We start from the raw sequence: 20,023 nt of genomic DNA on the forward strand, positions 1-20,023 counted from the left end.
AGCTCAGCAACATATACTTTCTTTTCTTTGTATTATTATTCTTGTAGCTCTTGAATCTCATAGCACCGTCCAAAATTTGTCACTATGTGATACAGTAAAATTATTGTATTAGTGAAAAACCAAATCCATTTGTATATTAAATATTAAAATTGTGCCGACACTCTTAAAGTTGTTGCTGAAAGGAACAATTCAAATTTGAAGCCACTGTCACCATCTTAATCTGTGAAAATCATTTCCTAACAGTAGGCCTTTTTTCTCTAACATTTCAAGTATCATCAAACCCAAAACATTAAAAATCCTATGTTGGCTTTTATAATTATGTAATTAATAAGACAGTGTCGGTATACAAAACTTTCAAGATTACAAATTCTAATGCCCTTTACTCATCTATTAGCCCCAAATGAACCAAAATTTTGCCTGGAGAACACCAATAACAGGATATCTGACATGTGAACTTTTTACATGTAACTGAGCTAATATCAGTAATGTGTACAATGGCAGAGTTAAGAATGAAAGTATGTACAAAAAGCAATTAATCAAGTTTTGAACTAGTGTATCATGCAGTATGAGTAAGTAATGCAACTCTATCGAGTCTCTCAAGAATACCATTAGCCTTTCTCTTAGCTCTTGAAGTGCCATTTTCTGCAAGCTTAGAAAGTGTTCCATAGGTCTTTTCCTCTTCTTGAATCTCTTTAAACTTAGTTCTGTCATTAAAACATATTGTGTATAAGATTGCTATGCAGTTCTCTTTGTTGCGCTCCGAAGTGCTTTCCCTAATAATGTCGAGCAAGCAATTTACAGCACCGAGTTCAGCCATTTCCTCAACAGCCGTCTGATGGCTAGCAAGCATTGCTAGTATAGCCAACAACTCATCAACAAGTACTCCACACATAATCTTTTTCAAAATAACCTTAACTGCACCGTCACGAACTGCTCTCCCTTTGTTATCAATAACAATGCATAGGTTGAATATTGCAGAGGCAGCATCCTTCATGGCTAATGGATTTCCTTCTTCTAAAAGGTCAATCAGAGATTTTAGAGCACCCGATTGACCAATAAGAACCTTGTTTGAATCAAGAGCTGATAGGGTAAAGAGAGCAGCAGCAGCATTACTTCTTGTTTCCATAGTTCCAAATTTTAGAGATTCAATAAGTAAAGGGATGACAAGTGGATTTCCTGCTACTATTTTCTTATTATCATCATGAATGGATAGATTTAGAATCGTTGTAATCAAATCCTCTTGTAAATCAGGATGAGCATCAGCCTTCCCTGGAGAAAGTGGATTTAGTAATTGAGGAATTGCAGCAGTAGACTCACTGAAAAGAGCTCGAAATGATGGCTTCCTTTTAGTTAGCAGTCGAAGCTCTTTTGCAGCTAATTTCTGATCAGAAAGGGAAGACGACATTTTCTTGAGCAGTGAATTTAAGTATCCTTTGTCTGCATCAGTAACCACATTATCATCAACATCCTGAACAGGCATATCAAGTTTAATTCCACGCTCCTTGCTCCACTGTAATATCATTTCTCTCACCAAGTGATTAGGGGTGAGGATAGTATGAGGAAGGACTTGTTGAGTTTGAGGACATGTCCGATGCCCATCATTTAGCCACCTTAAGATGAAGGGTCGATCATAAGTCTGCAAATCAAGAAATATTTCAGGAAGAACAAAAATAAAATGGATATTGCACTACAAGCCTGCAAATCAAAGACCTAGAAGAAGATGCTAATATTGATTCGTAAATGCTCCAAAATTGATCAGACTAATCACAAGTCCTGCTTTCCAATGTCACTATCACAAATTAAATTGGCAAAACAATTTAAGCTAGAATCAATCACAGCATAAGGACACTGGTGACAGATTCATTAATGCACCACAATGAGGGTCAATTTCTTATCATTGTTTGAGAGGCCACCCCGAAAGTAGATATTTTTTTTCTACCTACCTACCTTATCTCCAACATGGAAAACAATGGTAAAAGATTCAAACGAAAAGCCTGCTAGAGGCTATGCCAGCTTATCATCTGAAAATTATGCTTAATTATCAACTTTAGTCTTCATCTACAAAATTTTCTTGCTTTGGGCCCCACTTTCTCTTCATTTCAACCTTCTTGAAATTCAATGTTTCTATAGTTGAAAGGAGGAAAGGTGAACCAAATTAACTGTTTCCATATTATTAAAGTTAAACCTTTAATTCTCTAAGACTAATACTATTCTCTTACGAACTTTAATTCTTGCATAATTGGCCAAGGAAGGTACAAGTAAATTCCGAAGCAGAACTTAAATTCTGCAATGGATACCAAGTTTTATTCTTGCATGTGTGATCAACATAATTTTAACAAAAAGAAATCATCCAATAGGATCTCAAAACTCTAACCAGAATTCTAACAAGTAGTCTAGAATGTAAAAAAAAAAAAAAAAAAAAAGAATTCCTAACCTGCCCGGTAGCCAAGATTACAGGGTCAGTCATGAGCTCTCTTGAAATTGGACATTTAAATTCATCAGGAACAACACAATCATCAACCACCTTCAAAGAATCATCAGAAGAATTCTGCAACTTCTTCAACTTCAATTTTTTCAAAGCAGTCAAAATGTTTATAATCTGATCAGTAATTCCCAAGCTATAATCTTCCTCATCAAGAATTGCCTGTACCAGTATCTGAAGCTGTTCCTTTAACTCCGAAGCTTTTGCCATTCGAGTAGAAGGAATAGGTTCAATAAACCCACTTTTAGCCATAAAAGTTGAAGAGAGAACAAGAATTTCAAGAAAAGGAACAAGAAATTATAAAAATGAGTTTGTAATTAAGAACTGAAAAAGAGGATGGTGTATCGTATGAATCATGAGGTTTCTCGTTCTTGTTTCTTTCTTCTTTGATTTCTATTTCTTTTTTCTATTGCGGTTGTTGCCCCACTTTCTTCACACAGTTGAGAGAAAAGAGAAGAATTAATAGGAACAGACGAAGGGGTTACACTAGGTGGCAGAATATATAGCGTGGGGAACTGGGGTAGTCTACATTGTGCCTCTCTTGCTGACGTGTCTGTTTCTCGTTTTCTGAAAACCAATAGTTTTTTTAATTTAATAATCTTTTAATAAAATGGAAACTTCACTGTTTGGAATCATAAAGTTATGGATGTATTCACTTAAACAAATTGGAATTTATTTATCTGAAAAAAAAAAATTTTTTTTATAGCGGCTCACTGCTCACAAAAATTGATGAAAAAATTTATGGTAAAAAAGAGATCTCTCACTTTTTACGTAAATGAAAAGATTCAAATAATTAATATTTGGAAAAAAGAGATTTAAAAAATTATATATAAAATAAGAAATTTGAATCTTACGAAAATTTTGATGATATATTCTTTAATTATTATATTTTTTTGAGATAATTTATGTAAATGAAATTTGTTGAGAGATACTTTAAAAAAAGATTTCTTAGATCCACATAGATTAGATTCAAGGAATTTGAATCTTATGCCAATTTTAGTGATATTTCTTTAATTATTATATATTTTTAGATAATTTATATTTGTAAATAAAATTTGTTGAAAGATAACATGGAGGCTTTAATTGAAGAATGATCATTCATTGTTGGACTAAAGAGGTAGAATTTTCAATTCATATGCACATGCAAATTATTAAAGCCAGAAAATAAGAATCTGAGGCGTAATATAAAGTTTAATAATAAGTTTATTTTTGTAAAAAAAAAAAAAAAAAAAAAAAAAAAAAAACTCTTTCCAAATTTTGGAGGAGCAGTGGCCCAATGCTTAATTGTAATATAAATATTGTCTTACGAAAATTAATTGATTATTATCTTTAATTTGTATTTTAAACATTGATTTGCTAGTAATTAATTGTGGGTTTGTCCTTAGGTTTGTGATGCTGCGCTGTTTATTGAACAAGTAGTTTGTTTGAGGAGTTTATTTTCTCCATTTGGAAATAGTCAATTGGATGCAATGTAAAAGATAAAAAAGAAAATCTACAAATTAGGAGATAAATAAATAAAAATGGTTATTGGCAGTTGTTAAAAACGTGCTACAGAAACTGCATAAGTATAATAAATAAATAATAAACTGAAAAGCTGCAATGAAAGACTTTTTAGTGTGGGGTTCTAAAGTGGCTTTTTCGTTGGCAGTCACAGAATCGCCCAAGTGCCAATTGTCTTTCGGTTTCTCTCCTGTGGAAATGGCTGACAAGTTTCTTTTTTCCTTCTTTTTTTTTTGACATGTAAAAGAAAAGGAAAATTATTAGTCAGCCAAAAGTATATTATTTTATTTTATTTTTATTCTGCAAATGTGTAATAGTTTAGTAAAATTCTCACATTCAAATCCCTTCACTCTCAATGGAGTTGCTCAATTGAAACGTATTACAATTTGTTGAAATAAAATTAAATTTTCATATATTTTATTACAAGTATTTTATTACACGAGAAAAAAATATTATTTCAAAAATATATTGTTTCTTAACAATAGAAATAAAAGATTTATATATTAGTTATTGTTATTGTAAACACAAAGACCATAGCCTCCATTCTAATATTCAAACTTTCAATTAAAATTTTAAAAGTTTTTCACTTAGACAACTTTCCCTTTATCATTCTCTTTTTATCCTCTTCTTTATTAGTAATTTTTGTATTATTGCATATGATTCCTTTAATGACATGATGTTAAAAACATGGCACCATGACCTCCAATAACCACAATTAATTTGAAGCTTTCATGAACTACTTTAAGAGGATTCCTTAATTCAATGCCCAACCTTTGGACAAGAGTTGGAGATAAAAGAAGAAAAAGATAAAAAAGAATTTGACTATTTGAGGCCACATAATAATGCATGAAAAGACATGAATCTGAAACTTCATGTCGTTTTGTATCTCTCTCTCTCTCTCTCTCTCTCTCTCTCTCTCTCTCTCTCTCTCCCTTTAACTGCTTTTCACCCTCTAATTTTTTAGTGCATTTGTTTCCATCTATGACATGAGGTAAAAAACAAAAAAAAAAAAAAAAAAAAAAGCCACTATCACCTCTAATAACCAGAATTAAAGCTTTCATGAACTACTTGAGGAGGTTTCTTTAGCTGCAACAACAGAAAAGCTTGGGAAAGGTAGGTTGAGCAAATAAGATGAGCTAGAAATAGACATAAAGAAAGGAACTAAAGAGGGCATTTATCACTTATCATGAACTTTAGAAAGTGAAATAGCAGTTGCAATAAATGCCTCATCAGAAGGGATGTTAAGTTCCACTACCTGCAGGAGAAAAAGGTATTTGTCCCTACCAAACAAAGGCAAATAATCAATAGATACAAATTCCTTGTCGGGTAACAAATGTCTAATCTAATCCGCACAACTGCAATTTTAGGTTTGCCCCGAAGGTATCCCTTTCTTTGCTTAAGGCATGCTTGGTTCACTTTCTAACAAGAACTTGTGAAACTTTATTTCAAGAGTTGCATTTCATTTTTATTTGGAATAAACAAAATGTGCCATCCATTTAGTAACTAACCCTTCAAGACTTCTCCCATTCTTTTGGAATGATGTTCCATATTCAAACCAAAATAAAAAAAAATTTAAATTCATTTGAATACAAACAAAAGAAAGATTTACAATAGTAAACAAAAAAAAAATGTAATTTAGCATCATTATCTTTTCATATTAGAGAGGAAACTACGACAGCGAAGGGTAAAATGGCCAGGGTGATATAAATGGTAAGAGCAACAGCAGGTGAATATTAACTTTAAATCTACATCTATGAGAAACAACTAGAGATATAAAGACAAAAGGCTGATGGAAAATTCGTAAGGTCATCATCTTACTGATATGATAATTCTTTTGTTCCATTGCTAAGCTTGTTTCTGCACCATATGGAAGATCTTCAAGGAAACTGGAGCTCCAAAAACTTCATATATTCTTCAAAAAAAAAAAAAAAAAAAAAAAAATTGCAGCATTCTTTTTTAATCTACAAGCAGAAAGGTGAGATATAATCTCAAATAACAAGCCAATTTTGCACGTAGAGATAAAACCCCTCAAATTTAGGAAAATTCAATGTTATGCATTATAATGCTTTCTCCTTCAAGAAGAAGGGATTTTAAACTGGAGTTATTCAAATCAAGCAAACCTGAAAACCAATGCTGATTGATTATCAATTGCTTTTGCCTTTTTAACCAATGATCTTACCATCAAAGAATTGTTTAGCAAGGAATTGAAAATTTTGAACCAATCACAAGAAACATCTCAGGTGTAGACATTATTAATAACTATTTCTGTTGGTATGGGAAAATATGACAGTATAAAGTAAATATTAAATAGTTTTCACAGTAATGTCATTTCAACTTAATTGACTATTGCTACTCATTGTCAATTGAACTAATGATAAAACAGTTAAGGATACAACGGAGGATACAGAAGCAGACAAAATTGCTGAAGCCTGATGACTTCCTACTGCAAAGTTGTGTGGAAAGACAGTGTTAAGAGCAAACCTACACATGTAGTTCAAATAAAACAGTTTTAGAGGATACAGAAGAATGAACAGAATGACTTACCCATATCATAAAACTTAAGGCTTTCTCAGGATAAGCGGTCGCAGAATTGCTGCAATTTTAATTATGGAATTTCTCTGCTCTGACATACTTCTTGTTAGCGTACACATCATCTTGATATGTGTCATGAGATACTGCAGGGTTGTATCTATCCTCAAAAGCATTTTTCGCCAGAAACTTTGAGCTATGATTCTCATATGAGCTTCTTAGATGCCTATCCATAACATCCAATTTCTCGTCATCCTTTTGTCTACCAGAATTATTGGCAGAATGTGACAAATACTGAGATGACTTGTTTTGATAACTGGACTTGCTAGAAGATCTTTTGTCACGATGCTTATTAGTCACTTCTGAATCATCTTGTTCTGTTTGACGGCTACTCTGTTCATGCAACAGGCCATGACTTCTATGTCTTTCTGGACTTTCAGAATAATAATCTTTAACATGTCTGCCTTGACAGGTGTTTCTCTGATATTCTACATGTTCACGGTACCTATCATGACTGCGTTCCTGTCGTGCATAATATTGAGGTGAAGTATCCTTGGCTTTTATAGATCTGAGGCTATGATCAGGTTGTGATTGTTTTTCATAGTATTTTGGAGTAGCTATTATTGCTTCAGAAGACTTAGACTTGCTATTGCCTTCTCTGAATTCATCAACGTCCATATCAATGTTAGAAGCAGAGGATGGTTTATGAGACATCCGTTCCTCTTCAGCCTCCTTCTCAAAACAACCAATCCCTCCAGCTTGCTTGATTTCCTCCATGTATTCATCTATTATATCCCGCATCACCTATAAGAAAACATTACAGAAATAAAAATAAGGAAAGCTCAGGGCACTTCAATATGACAACCATGCGCAGAAGAAGAATAACAAGAAAAAGAAACTGTTAGCTGGCTGGGTTCCTTCGTCAAATCCAGTGATCAGATACAGTCATAAATTTCTCGCCTAAGTCTAACATATATCAGAAACATATTTTAACACAGCCATTCAACAAATCTAGGATTTAATCAGGCTTTGAGAATCAACAAGACAGTGTAATAATTAATTAAAGCATCTACTTCAACATGAAAACATCATCCTACCTGCAAAGTTGTCCTTTTCAACTTCTTGCCACGATATGACATTCTTCGCCGTTTGTAATCCCGTTCTTCAGCCAATAACTCCTGCCTTGTCTTAGTCTTGCTCGTTTCCTTGTTAAAAGTCAAAAAATCTTAATTTACAGGCTATCAGTCAATAAAAGGGAAGCATTACAAGAGAAACAAATGAGTTTCCATGGCAGCAAAACAACATATAGGTTGTCATCTGCTAAGATGCCAACCTTCAGACAAGCTCCTAATAACATGCCAGACCAAAAATTTATGATTATTGGTTAAAAGATTTCAAGTCCCAATACAAGCTATACTCATGCACAGTCTCTCTGGGGAAAAAGCAGCTATCCAGCAGGATACAGTTCTATTCTACAGTTCTAGCTGCTTGTTTATTTTCTTCATTTGAAATATGCCCAGAAACAAATAATAAACCACATTACATAGGGTAGATCATCATGTATCACAAATAAGCTTAGCCCACTACACTATTTTTCTGAAGTGAAAAACTTAAAGAGAATTTCTTCCGTTTTTTTCTGAAAAGAAAAGCTGGCTTTCAAATTCTAAAATAAACTGCAACATTCACTCTTTTGAAAATTTTTCAGAACTGGATTTTCAAGCTTTAAACTTTGAAATAGACTGCATTAATCACTTATGAGCCCATAACTACACCGCCGACAGTGTAATTTACTTGTGGCAAATGAATCATACACTTTTATGTGGTACCTGGTTATTTGATTGCTTCGAAGGCAGACCATCATGCTCAATAATAGCTCTGTAGTTAGGACGTTTTTGACGCTCCTCTTCTGCCCTTTTTGACATATATTCATGCTCAGCCACCCTGCATGTAAGAATATATCTTACCACACTTCCTTTGAGCACACACATATTACCACATTTAATGAACTGTAAAATACTATGAAACATATTGACTTGCAAATTATGAAACATATTGCAACTAAAGAAAAAGCCAAGCACCAAATAAGAAAAGGAATCACGACATGCCGTTGATATCTTGGTAGTGTTTGAGACATCCTTAATCTCTTCAACTTTGCTTCGAGTAAGGTGCGTTCGTGCAGAGCTGCAACCGAAGCTGCCACTTGGGACACAAAAATCTCCTCTCCATCGACACTTTCAGCCACTTTTGTGCCACCTTCACAGTCTATCCTTCGTTCAAGAGGCTCATTTAATTTAAGATCTCTTATATCACTAGCATTATCATCCGAATCTATTGATTCTTCCTTCGAATTAGATTCCCACGGAAACAGTATACCATTGGCAACTTCTAGCACACATTGCCGAAAAATGTGAATAGCAAAGCACTTCGCATTCACTTCACCATACAAACCAGAAAGGTGAGATGCAATCCACATCAAAACTTGCCCCAAAACCGGGCAGTTGTAACTCGAAGTTTTCATGTTCACCTCGTGATCCACAAGGCTCAAAGCTTCTCTTCTAATTGCCTTTAAACAAAGCTTAAATAGCACAGAAATATGATCTCCCATATACACATCAATCACCACACCATAATGCGGAGAATGGGCAATAAGCCATCTCCTCAAATCGGTCTCTCTAATCACATTCAACTGTAAAATAACACCAAAAACACCATAGGAATACATACTAGGATACTCAACCCAACCCTCAACTTCCCTCCTAATTGCCCATAAATCTGATGGCAAAATTTTAAACCCGTTCTTAACAAAACCCTTATTATCTCCCTCACCACTGCCAACAAAATTTGCACATTCTACTGATAAAACACCAGGTAATGTGAATGTTTTATTTGAGTCATCTAAATCAGTGGAGTTAACAACACCTGGGCAATCTTTATAAAAGAAGTTGGAACCGAACTCATTGTAAAAACTATCTAAAGAAAAGCACAGTTCAGTGTTGGAATCCTGAATCGACTCAGTAAAGAGACTTTTAGGCGGCGTTTGGAGTTTCACAGTTTTTGGGTAGTGGAGGGAATCGATAAGAGACGTGGGGTCATCAAAGAGAGGAGATGGACAACGAAGAGAGTGGAGAAAGAGAAACTCTGGAGGCATGAGGTGGTGAGGATTATGGGGACAGGCAACAAAATTGGCATTCTGGGATTTTAGAGAGGTAGTTTGAGGAGAGAGTAGAGAAGATAGAGAGCTAAGGGTTTGTTGGGAGAGAGAGAGTAGGTCAGTGAGAGAAGAAAGTGTGGTAGAGAGATCGAGAGTCGGAGTGGCTGCGGCGGAAGGAAGTTGCTGTTGCTGAGCTTGAGATTGAGACGGCGGTGGTCGTTGTGGTGGTGGTGGAGGTTGGTGAACAGCGGAGAAGAAGAAATTAGGGATAGGATTAGGGTTAGGGTTTTGAGGGGGATAAGGGAAAAGGTATTGATTGGGATATGGAGTCGAAGAGGGATTCATGGAGAAAGGTAGAAGAAGAAGAACTCTGAATCCGCAAATGAAGCCAATTCTAATTTTTTAGCGATAAAATTTAGTGACAAGCGATACGTCGTTTTTATGAAACACCAACACCTTTCTCCGAAACGACGGAACGACAGGTCCTTTGGTAAGCACAAGAGACGCACTATTATCTTTTCTTTTCCGTGTGAATAAGATTATATATTATAGATATAACTAGGCGAAATCCGCACTATTACTTTATTATTATTTTTTAAAAAAAATTGTTTTATTAATGTATATAGATTTATAATTTATAAATTGAATTTACTAATAAATTAACAAAAACAAAAAAATCTCTTAATTAGAAAATAAACTCAAAAAATTTAAATTAAGTGTGAACCAATAATGAAAAACTAATTTAAGAGTCTTGTTTAATAGTTTTTTTTTTTAAATATAAAATTTAGAATATATATATATCAATGATCATATTTTGCATTCAATTATCATTTCATTCAAGAAATTCAGTCAATCCTCTAAGGTCAGATTTATACACTAATAAAATTAAATCGTTTAACATCACTACAATCAAAGAAAAAAATGTTTTATATCAGTATCAACTTCTTTTCTGCTTGAAGCTATACTGAAAAATAGAAAGAGTTCATATTAATATAAATTAATAAAGGCAAATTGATACTTAAACAATGATACATATTGAGATTTTAAAAAGAAAAGAATCGTTTTTCAAAGTCAGATGGAACAATTTTAAGCATATAATTTCAATCATACACAATTTTGATTGGATATCATTGTCGGTAGAAACGATAACGAAAGCAAAAAACTCTTTTTGGAAATGCATGATTCCAAGAGATATTGAGTCAAACTACGAGTGTGATGATTAATGCTTACCCGTGAGAAGATAACTGGATTGTAAATATAGTAAAAATGTGTGAAATATACTAATTGATGCCCTATTCAAAAGAAAGAAAACAAAAATTCAATGTACAACACACTAGGAAAAGAAAGAAAGCAAAGCAGTAACCATATAGGTATATAATAAAAAACAAACTAATTATATATTTTATGCAAAAACAATAATAGAAGCCAATAACTACTAATTATATATAGATACAGATACAGGTATAAAATTAAAAATTTTCAAAATAGCCAAATTATCTTTAAAAAAATTTAAATTTTGAAAAAATGAAAACCAAATACCAAATAAAATAGAATAGTTTTTAAATTAGATTAGATTTTAAAATATATTGTTATTATGTAAATATTACTTTTAAAATGAAACAAATATAATCATCCAATCAAAACATAAAAAAATAAAGAAAAAATATCCAAAATTTTCAAAAGCTAAATTATTTTTAAAAAATTTTAAATTTTGAAAAATGAAAATAAAATACCAAATAAAATAGTTGTTAAATTAGATTAGATTTCAAAATATATTGCTATTATCTAGATATTAATATTAATTTTAAAATTAAAAAAAATATAACCATCCAAGCAAAACATAGAAAAATAAAGAAAAAAAATCCAAAAATTTCCAAAAGATAAAAAAGAATGCTAAAAAAATAGAGCTTCAATATATATATATCTGACATCTACATATAAATATGCATGTCTCATGCAAGATTTCTCCACACTCCCTCATACCTACCAAAATTGTACGACGACCTAAATAAGCGTGCATATAGTATAATCATGAGAGTTGCTAATTTCCACGTCGTTTTTTCCTTTTTGGCCTTAGTTTTCTCCTCTGCCATTGCATTTGACTAGAGATGGCCAAATTACGGTTCGGGGGAACCGGAATTAGAATCGGACCGAACCGATTTGATTTCGGTTCTAGATTTTCTGGAACTGAAATCGGCGGTTTCAGAAAATCGACCGGAACCGGATTGGAACCTCCGGTTCCAGTCCAGTTAGAACCGCTGATTTGAACCGGCGGTTCTAGCCGTTGTAACTATCAGACCAGTTTTTTTTTTTTTTTTTTAAATTTTATTGTGAAATCTCTTAATTACCCCTCCCAATAGCCATAAACGGCTACATAACGACTAGTTTCAAGGGTATTTTTGAAAAAATAATTTTTTGAATTTATTATAAATACCTCATTTCATTTACAAATTCATTACAAAAAAATCTCAACTCTCTCTAATTACTCTCTCTACAATATACTGCACTCTACTTACTCTCTCTACAATATACTACACTCTATTCTATATTATTCATTTATTATTCTCTACTCTACAATCTCTCTTATTAAGTTATTATTCTCTCTAATTTTTTTATTCAATTTTTCAAATTATATCTTATTATCATATAATGGCAAGTGGAGGAAACTCAAATTCGGGTAAGGGCAAGGGAAAGATCGGAGAAACACAATATTCATCTATCCCTACAAACGACATCTATGATCTCACTCCCAACCAATTTAATTTTGAGGGATATCCAAATGAAAATTTGGAAATTCCAACTCAAGAATCTGAATTTAATGAGCAATTACAAGAAGAGGAAGAGCAAGAGCAAGAGCAACGAGCACAAATTGTTGGAAGAGCAAGACAAAGTTCCGACATATTCGCCATTCATTTCACAAAAAAATTCAAAGGTGAGAAAATGTACGATGTAATTTGCAATTATTGTGGAAAATCTTATAAATTTAAACAAGCGGGCGGCTATGGATCATTTTGGAAGGATTTGGAGACAAAACATCCAACAAAAATAGGAGTTGATCGGTCTCAAACACAAATTTCCGGGTACGCATCTTCTAACCTTTCTTTATTTCAATATTCTGAAAAAATACAAAAAGAAGAATTAGCAAAAATGATTTCTATGGAACATTTATCTTTTAGTTTTGGTGAAAAAGTAGGTTTTAATAATTATTGTCAAAAAGATTTAAATCATTCTGCTAAAAGAGTACCAAGAAATACTGTAAAACGAACTATTATTTCTTTATATAATAAAGGAAAAAAGAGTTAGAGCTTTTATTTTCTCAAATGAAAATTCGTATTTCAATTTGTTGTGATATTTGGAGTGATCATTGGCAAATGCATTCTTATATGGGTATTACATGTCATTGGATTAATGATGATTGGAAAATGCAAAAAAGAATTATTGCTTTTCGTGTTTTTGATGATAAACATATTGCAAATAATATTTATAGAATAATTTTTTCAATTTTAGAGGAATATAAGTTGACAAAAAATTTTTTTTTCAATTTCATTTGATAATGCTTCTGCAAATACTAAATCAATTATTGAACTTAAAAAAATTTGTGAACCAAATATTGGTGGAAATTTTTTCATATAAGATGTGAATGCCATGTTTTAAATTTATGTGTACAAGATGGTTTAAAAATTCTTGAATCTTTTATTTCTCCAATTAAAAAAGCTATTTCATATTTATGGGGACATCCCCAAGTGATGAAAAGTTGGGCTAAATTTTATAAAGAAAATAAGAAAAGACCAAAACGTTTTCCAAGGGATGTCCCAACTCGTTGGAATTCAACATATGAATTACTAAACGAGTCTTTTTCTTATAAAGAATTATTATGCTTTTTTGTTACTAATAATATTGAGGATATTAATTTATATCCACAAAATTGGGATATTTGTGCAAAAATTTTAGATATTTTAAAAATTTTTAATGATGCTACCTATAAATTTAGTGGGGTTTATTATCCCACATCTCGTTTATTTTTACCTTTGTGTATTAATATTGTTAGTGCACTCAAAGAATTTGAAAATGATGATTTATTAAAAGATTGTATTTTTTCAATGAAAAAAAAATGATCTTGTTGCTATTGTATTTGATCCTAGATGTAAAATTGATGTTTTATTTGATTATTTGACTATTTATTATGAAGTATTAAATCTTGATGTAGAAAATAATGTTAATATAAATGTAGTAATGCATGAAGTTAAACAAAATATTATGCAATTATATAATGAATTTGTTCAAGTTTCTAGTTCATCTACTTCTACTTCTTCTCAATCTAGTATTCAACAATTTCCAACACAAAGGGTAAGTGGTGTTGGTGTTGCTCAACAAATTTTACTACAAAGACAAAAAAGAACAAGTGAATCCAGTTCTATTTCTGAATTTGATAATTATCTAACCACTTCTTTTGAGTTTGGTGATGATTATGCAGATACTGATTTTCCAATTTTAGATTGGTGGAGTCGTCACGCAAATACTTTTCCAATTTTTTCTTTAATTGCAAAACAAGTTTTAGCAGCTCCGGTCTCCACTGTTGCGGTTGAACAAGCTTTTAGTCAAGGAGGAAGCATACTTGATGAAATACGATCTCGTATGACACCCGATTCATTGGAAGCACAATCATGCGTGGATGATTGGACCAAGGCCGAACTAAGAGCCCAAGAAAATCCAAAAGAAAATGAAGATTTATATGATTTATACGATGGGTCCTCAACGGGAATATCAACCGGTGGTGCAAATAGCGATTAAGGTAAAAGGGGTGAAATTGGTATAAGGTAAGTAAGAACTACGTGGGCTTGGATTCCTCTAAACCCCAAGAGGATACGTAGGCAACTTAATTTTTTTTTTTTTTTTTAAAAAATTAAGTTCAAGCCCTTTTTTTTTTTTTAGGATTATGTTCAAACTTTTTTAAACAAAAAATAAATTCAGTTGAAATTTTTTTTAAAAAAAATAATTATGTTCAAGTCTGTAAAAAACTAAATTTAATTGAAGTATTTTTTAATTTTTTTGGTGTATTTTTTAATTTTTTATGTTCAAAAAATTTTTTTAAACTGGTCTTCAAAATTTAAAATTTAAAATTATGCGATTCGCCGAAAAACCGATCGGAACCGTCGGTTTTGTCACCGGACCGGAACCGGAACCAGAACCGGACGGTTCCAAACCGGAACCGGACCTTTTCGGTTCGGTTCCGGAACCGTGGCCATGCTTACATTTGACCCTGCTCCTCTCCAGGACTTCTCTGTTGCAATAGATGACTTAAAATTTAACGGTAATGTATGCTAATTTTCGTTTTTTTCCTTTCAAGATTAAACCCTAATGCAAAAAATTATAAATATGGAAATTAGTAATTTTAGGGATATATTAGTTATTATGTATTATTATTCCTAATCCTAATATTAGTAGGTTATTCAAACACTATAAATAGTCACTGAGAATCCTTTTTCCACTACAATCAGTTTACTCTTCCCTTCAGATTGTTTCTCTCTTTTCGCTTCTTCTATTGCCTTTTCTTCTAAATCCCTAATTTTAATCATAGTAGGAAAATGCTTTCAATCCATAAGAATGCAGACCCATTATCCTTCAATTACGGAGATTTGCCTCTGCACAAGCTACAATCGATGGAGGAACGGGATCTAAGTCGGTGGACCAAAGTGCAAGACCTAACTGGATTGTTGAAAGGCAAGGAGGTGTTGATTAGAGGCCGGGCTGAGACAATCCGTGTAACGAAGGATGTGGTGCTTGTTGTGGTTAGACAGAGGGTTTTACAGTCCAGTGTGTGATTACTGTTCAACTTGGATTGGTTAGCGACCAGATGGTTGTTTTTGTGGCTAGCCTTAGCCCGGAATCCATTATTGATGTTTAAGGTTTTGTTTTCGTTCTATCGTCTGTCCCTATAAAGGGAACGACTCAGAAGGTTGAGGTTCAAGTGAGGAAATTGCATTGTATCAGTCGGGCAATGCTGACTCTTCCAAATAATATTGATGTTGCTAGCAGGAGCGAGAAAGAAATTGAGAAAGCTAGATGTTTGAATTATAGAGTTCTGGACGTGCGAGCAATTGCTAACCAGGGAATTTTCCATATTCAGAGTGAAGTTGTCTTTATATTCACGCAGTTCTTAAGATCAGAAAATTTTGATGAAATCCACCCCCAAATTTGGTATCAGGCATTAATGAAGATGGTCCTACTGTATTAGAGCTGGACTACAAAGGCCAACCAGCATGCTTGGCTCAGGCACCTCAACTTCACAAGCAAATGGCAATCTGTGGTGATAAAGAACGTGTTTTTAGGGTCGGTCCTGTTTTCAGAGCAGAGGACTCTTATGTTAGCCGCCTTTGTTGAAAAAAAAAAAAAAAGGTTTAGCTCAATCCCACATCGGGGAGATTGAGTTTTGAGGGTAGGTGGTTTCGCTATAAAAGAAAGCCAATGTTTAGGTTTCTAAACACACCAAAACACTTGAATGTGTTTTATATTAGGGATTTAGAGCAAGTCTCTTGGAGTCCCTTGGAGTATAAAATATTTGGAATGTTTTTGAGGGTGTCGGGTAGAAAAATATTTTGTAATTGTGGTTGTAACAATTTGCCGCATAGTGAATATTTTTCTTGGTTGTCGTTTGGCAACGGCCGTGGTTTTTCTCCACTTGGGGAGTTTTCCACGTTAAATTATCGTGTTCTTTTTAATTTCTCAGTCATTATTTTATTTTCTCATTTGTTACTGCTTGAAGCCGATCCGAAGGGCGGGAAAATAGCGATTTTCCCAACAAGTGGTATCAGAGCCTAGTTGTTAGGTGGAGCTTTTAGTGTTAAAATAATTTCTTGTAATTTAAATTATAAGTATGCACTGTGGTTGCGGCTTAGTCTGATCTTCCACATCAGAAATACTGTTGTCAGAAATTATTTTATTTTAAAAGCAGGTGGAGTTTTGGAAGTCTTGAAGCGGGTGGAGCTTTGCTTTGGTGTGCTTGAGTACCGGTGGTGAAGGTCCTGATGATAATTATTGAAGTTATTCTAGTACGAAAGTTCTGATAATATACCGTGCACGTAACTTCTGTCTAGAAGGCCGGATTTTAAGTGGGACCAATTGTGACCCCTCCGCCCAATTGGGATTTTACGTGGAATGGTAATATTGTCTAGGAGATCATTGTGATCTTTCCTGGGTATTGCCGAATCGGTTTACTTCACTAATTATTGGGTTCACGGTTATAAGCACAAGTAAGCATGTCGGCTATGAGATATGAGATTGAGAAATTTGACGGGAGAATGAATTTTGCACTGTGGCAAGTGCAAGTCAAAGACGTGTTGATTCAGTCTGGACTGCATAAGGTTTTACAGGGTAAACCAGTCAGCGGAAAGAATTCAGGAAAAGACAGTGGCAGTGGAGGCTCAGAAAAATCCAAGATTAGCGATGAAGAATGGGAGGAGCTGGATATCAAAGCGGCAAGTCAAATTCGCATGTGTCTAGCAAAAAATGTTCTTTCTAATGTGCTTGGATTGTCCACGACAAAGGAGTTGTGGGAGAAACTGGAAGAATTGTACCAGATAAAAAATATATCCAACAGGTTATATTTGAAGGAGCAATTTCATACGTTGAAAATGGCGAAAGGTACAAAGCTGTCAGATCACCTGAGTGTTCTTAACGGCGTCGTCTCTGAATTGGAAACTCTTGGAGTGCAAACCATAGATGAAGATAAAGCTCTCCGACTCATCCTGTCACTTCCTTCGACATATGAGCACATGAAACCTGTTCTGAAATATGGTAGTAAGGAAGTGGTGTATGCAGATGTGGTTAGTAAGCTCATTACTGAGGAGAGAAGACTGAATGAAATGAAAAATAAATCATATGAGGATTCAGCTTTATCTGTCGGTACTAGGAAAAAGAAGAAAAGCTCCGGAAAGAGGAAGGTTGTCTGCTGGGGTTGTGGTCAAACTGGACACGTGAGGAAGGATTGCCCGAACGGTGGAGCTGATTCGGCTAGAAGCTCTAACGTTGTTGCTGCCAATGTGATCTCCTGTGGCGAAGGAGATGATGTGTTCTCTTTGTAATTGAGAGATGGGTGTCCTCATGGCATGATTGCTACCCGTTGAGATGCCATGGAAGAGGACGGATTATTGGTAGCTGGTCCACGAAAATGCGCATGGCATTGGTTGACAGTTGATGCAAAGTGTGTGGTGGAAAAAATATGTCGATGGCTAATGAATTCTCGGAAAAGTCAACAGGAGGGTTGCACCATAAACTATTAGCGGGATTCGACATGGCCGATGGAAAATTCTTAGAGTCGGTAAAGTGGTTCCAAGTGGCGATACTCTTTTATGGTGGAGTATGATAATTCTTGACGATAAGAATTATGATTGTCGGTAGCAGACAATGTTGTGTTTTTTTTATTTTATTTTCAAGGTGGAGATTGTTAGCCGCCTTTGTTGAAAACAAAAAAAAAAAAAAAGGTTTAGCTCAATCCCACATTGGGGAGATTGAGTTTTGAGGGTAGGTGGTTTGGCTATAAAAGAAAGCCAATGTTTAGGTTTCTAAACACACCAAAACACTTGAATGTGTTTTATATTAGGGATTTAGAGCAAGTCTCTTGGAGTATAAAATATTTGGGGTGTTTTTGAGGGTGTCGGGTAGAAAAATATTTTGTAATTGTGGTTGTAACAATTTGCGGCATAGTGAATATTTTTCTTGGTTGTCGTTTGGCAACGGCCGTGGTTTTTCTCCACTTGGGGAGTTTTCCACGTTAAATTATCGTGTTCTTTTTAATTTCTCAGTCATTATTTTATTTTCTCATTTGTTACTGCTTGAAGCCGATCCGAAGGGCAGGAAAATAGCGATTTTCCCAACATCTTACACCCATAGGCATCTAAGTTTGTGGGTCTTAATGTTGAAATGGAGATTTAAAAACACTATTTTGAGGTAATGGGTATCGTTGATCGGTTATTTGTCATGATTTTTGACTATTTGAATGAGAATTGCAAGGAGGAACTTGAGGTTGTTCAGCGGCAGTATCCATTTGACACTCTGAAGTACCTACGAAATACACTACGATTGAGGTATGAAGAAGGGATCCAGATGCTTAAGGAAGCAGGAGCGGAGATTGATCCTTATGAGAAATTGAATACTGTAGTAGAGAGAAAACTTAGCCAGCTAATTTTGGAGAAGTATGGAGCCGAATTCTACATGCTTCATCGCTGTCCTTTAGCGGCCAGGTCATTCTACACCATGCCTTGCTATGATGATGCAAAGTACAGTAACTCATTTGATGCCTTCATTCGAGGGGAGAAAATAATTTCAGGAGCACAGTTGTCGGAAGAAAGTGCAAAGACCTGTGGAATTGATGTCAGTACAATATCCACATACATTGATTCTTTTAGGTAGGGAGTGCCTCCACATGGTGGGTTTAGTGCAGGGTTAGAGCGGGTGGTTATGCAATACTGTGGTTGGAATGATATTCGGAAAGCATCACTTTTCCCTCCTGACCCACATAGGCTTGCCCCATGATATGATAAATGGAATGGTTTCTGAGCAGATTTGAAAGACTTCTGATATTATAATTCAGTAAACTTCGTAGGAAGAGGAAGAGGTTCGTAGAGAGCACAACTGGGCTTTTGTTCAGTAGTGTATTTCCCTTATGCATCCCTCTCTATTTTATATCTGACAGAGATAGTTTTAGCTTTATTATGTTAATTCTAATTGGTCTATAATTTTAACTGCTGGCCAATGTTGATTGTTTGTGATTGATGAGATCTTGGTTTATGTTATTATTTGTTTTTAGACTTTTAGTAAAGGAGTCTGTGAACTCATTATTCATATACTCCAGTTTCAATTTAATTAATGTCAAGTGCCAAATTACTATTGAAATTTACTCAATCTGCGTTTAATTACAGTGCTTTACATTCCAATCTTTTTTTTTTTCCTTTTTTTTAATTTAATTTAAAACATTGCAATTGATAGAAGGTTAGGCAAAGAGCGGAGGAAAGCGATGCATGGATCCAAAGGGTTTCAAATTGGAGAACATTTTATCTACTTACATCCTTTTTACTTGTTTGATATAAGTAAAATTGAAATGCAAAAATCATTTATTAATTATTAGAATGATTCAGTTGAAATTTAATTAGAGTAGATAAAAATTTTTCTTCTTAATTAATATGATATTTCTTGTATGTTTTTATATTTATATGTATGTAAATATATATTGATTTTTTCAGGTATGGAGTGTCTTCACATGGTGAGTTTGAAGCGGGGGCTAGAGTGGATGGTTGCAATTCTCTGGTTCGAAACTCCATAGCAGGGTCTCATCCTTTTATCTTCAATAAGATCAAAATTCTTCT

At 33.9% G+C, this 20,023-nt stretch overlaps 1 protein-coding gene and 1 pseudogene across 1 annotated transcript; one reads left to right on the forward strand and one right to left on the reverse strand.

Annotated features, from left to right (window-relative positions):
• Window positions 1–289: 289 nt before the first annotated feature.
• On the reverse strand, window positions 290–2,954 carry LOC105647791 (U-box domain-containing protein 9). Its single transcript, XM_012234018.4, has 2 exons — window positions 2,435–2,954; window positions 290–1,636 (listed from the first exon to the last, which is right to left on the reverse strand). Exons 1-2 carry the CDS (start codon window positions 2,732–2,734, stop codon window positions 557–559), a joined length of 1,380 nt encoding a protein of 459 aa, XP_012089408.2. The 5' UTR covers window positions 2,735–2,954; the 3' UTR covers window positions 290–556.
• A 5,521-nt stretch (window positions 2,955–8,475) lies between these two features.
• On the forward strand, window positions 8,476–19,193 carry LOC149498591 (aspartate--tRNA ligase 1, cytoplasmic-like; annotated as a pseudogene).
• Window positions 19,194–20,023: the final 830 nt, after the last annotated feature.

This window comes from Jatropha curcas, chromosome 2 (assembly GCF_041381405.1).
Source record: "Jatropha curcas cultivar XTBG-Jc1 chromosome 2, XTBG_Jcur_1.0, whole genome shotgun sequence".
NCBI classification, from domain to species: Eukaryota; Viridiplantae; Streptophyta; class Magnoliopsida; order Malpighiales; family Euphorbiaceae; genus Jatropha; species Jatropha curcas.

Coding starts and splice junctions, on each gene's coding strand:
- LOC105647791 (XM_012234018.4), bottom strand. CDS start 2,734: ATGGCTAAAAGTGGGTTTATTGAACCTATTCCTTCTACTCGAATGGCA. Junction 1,637..2,434: donor TAATCTTGGCTACCGGGCAG/GTTAGGAATTCT, acceptor CTTGATTTGCAG/ACTTATGATCGACCCTTCAT.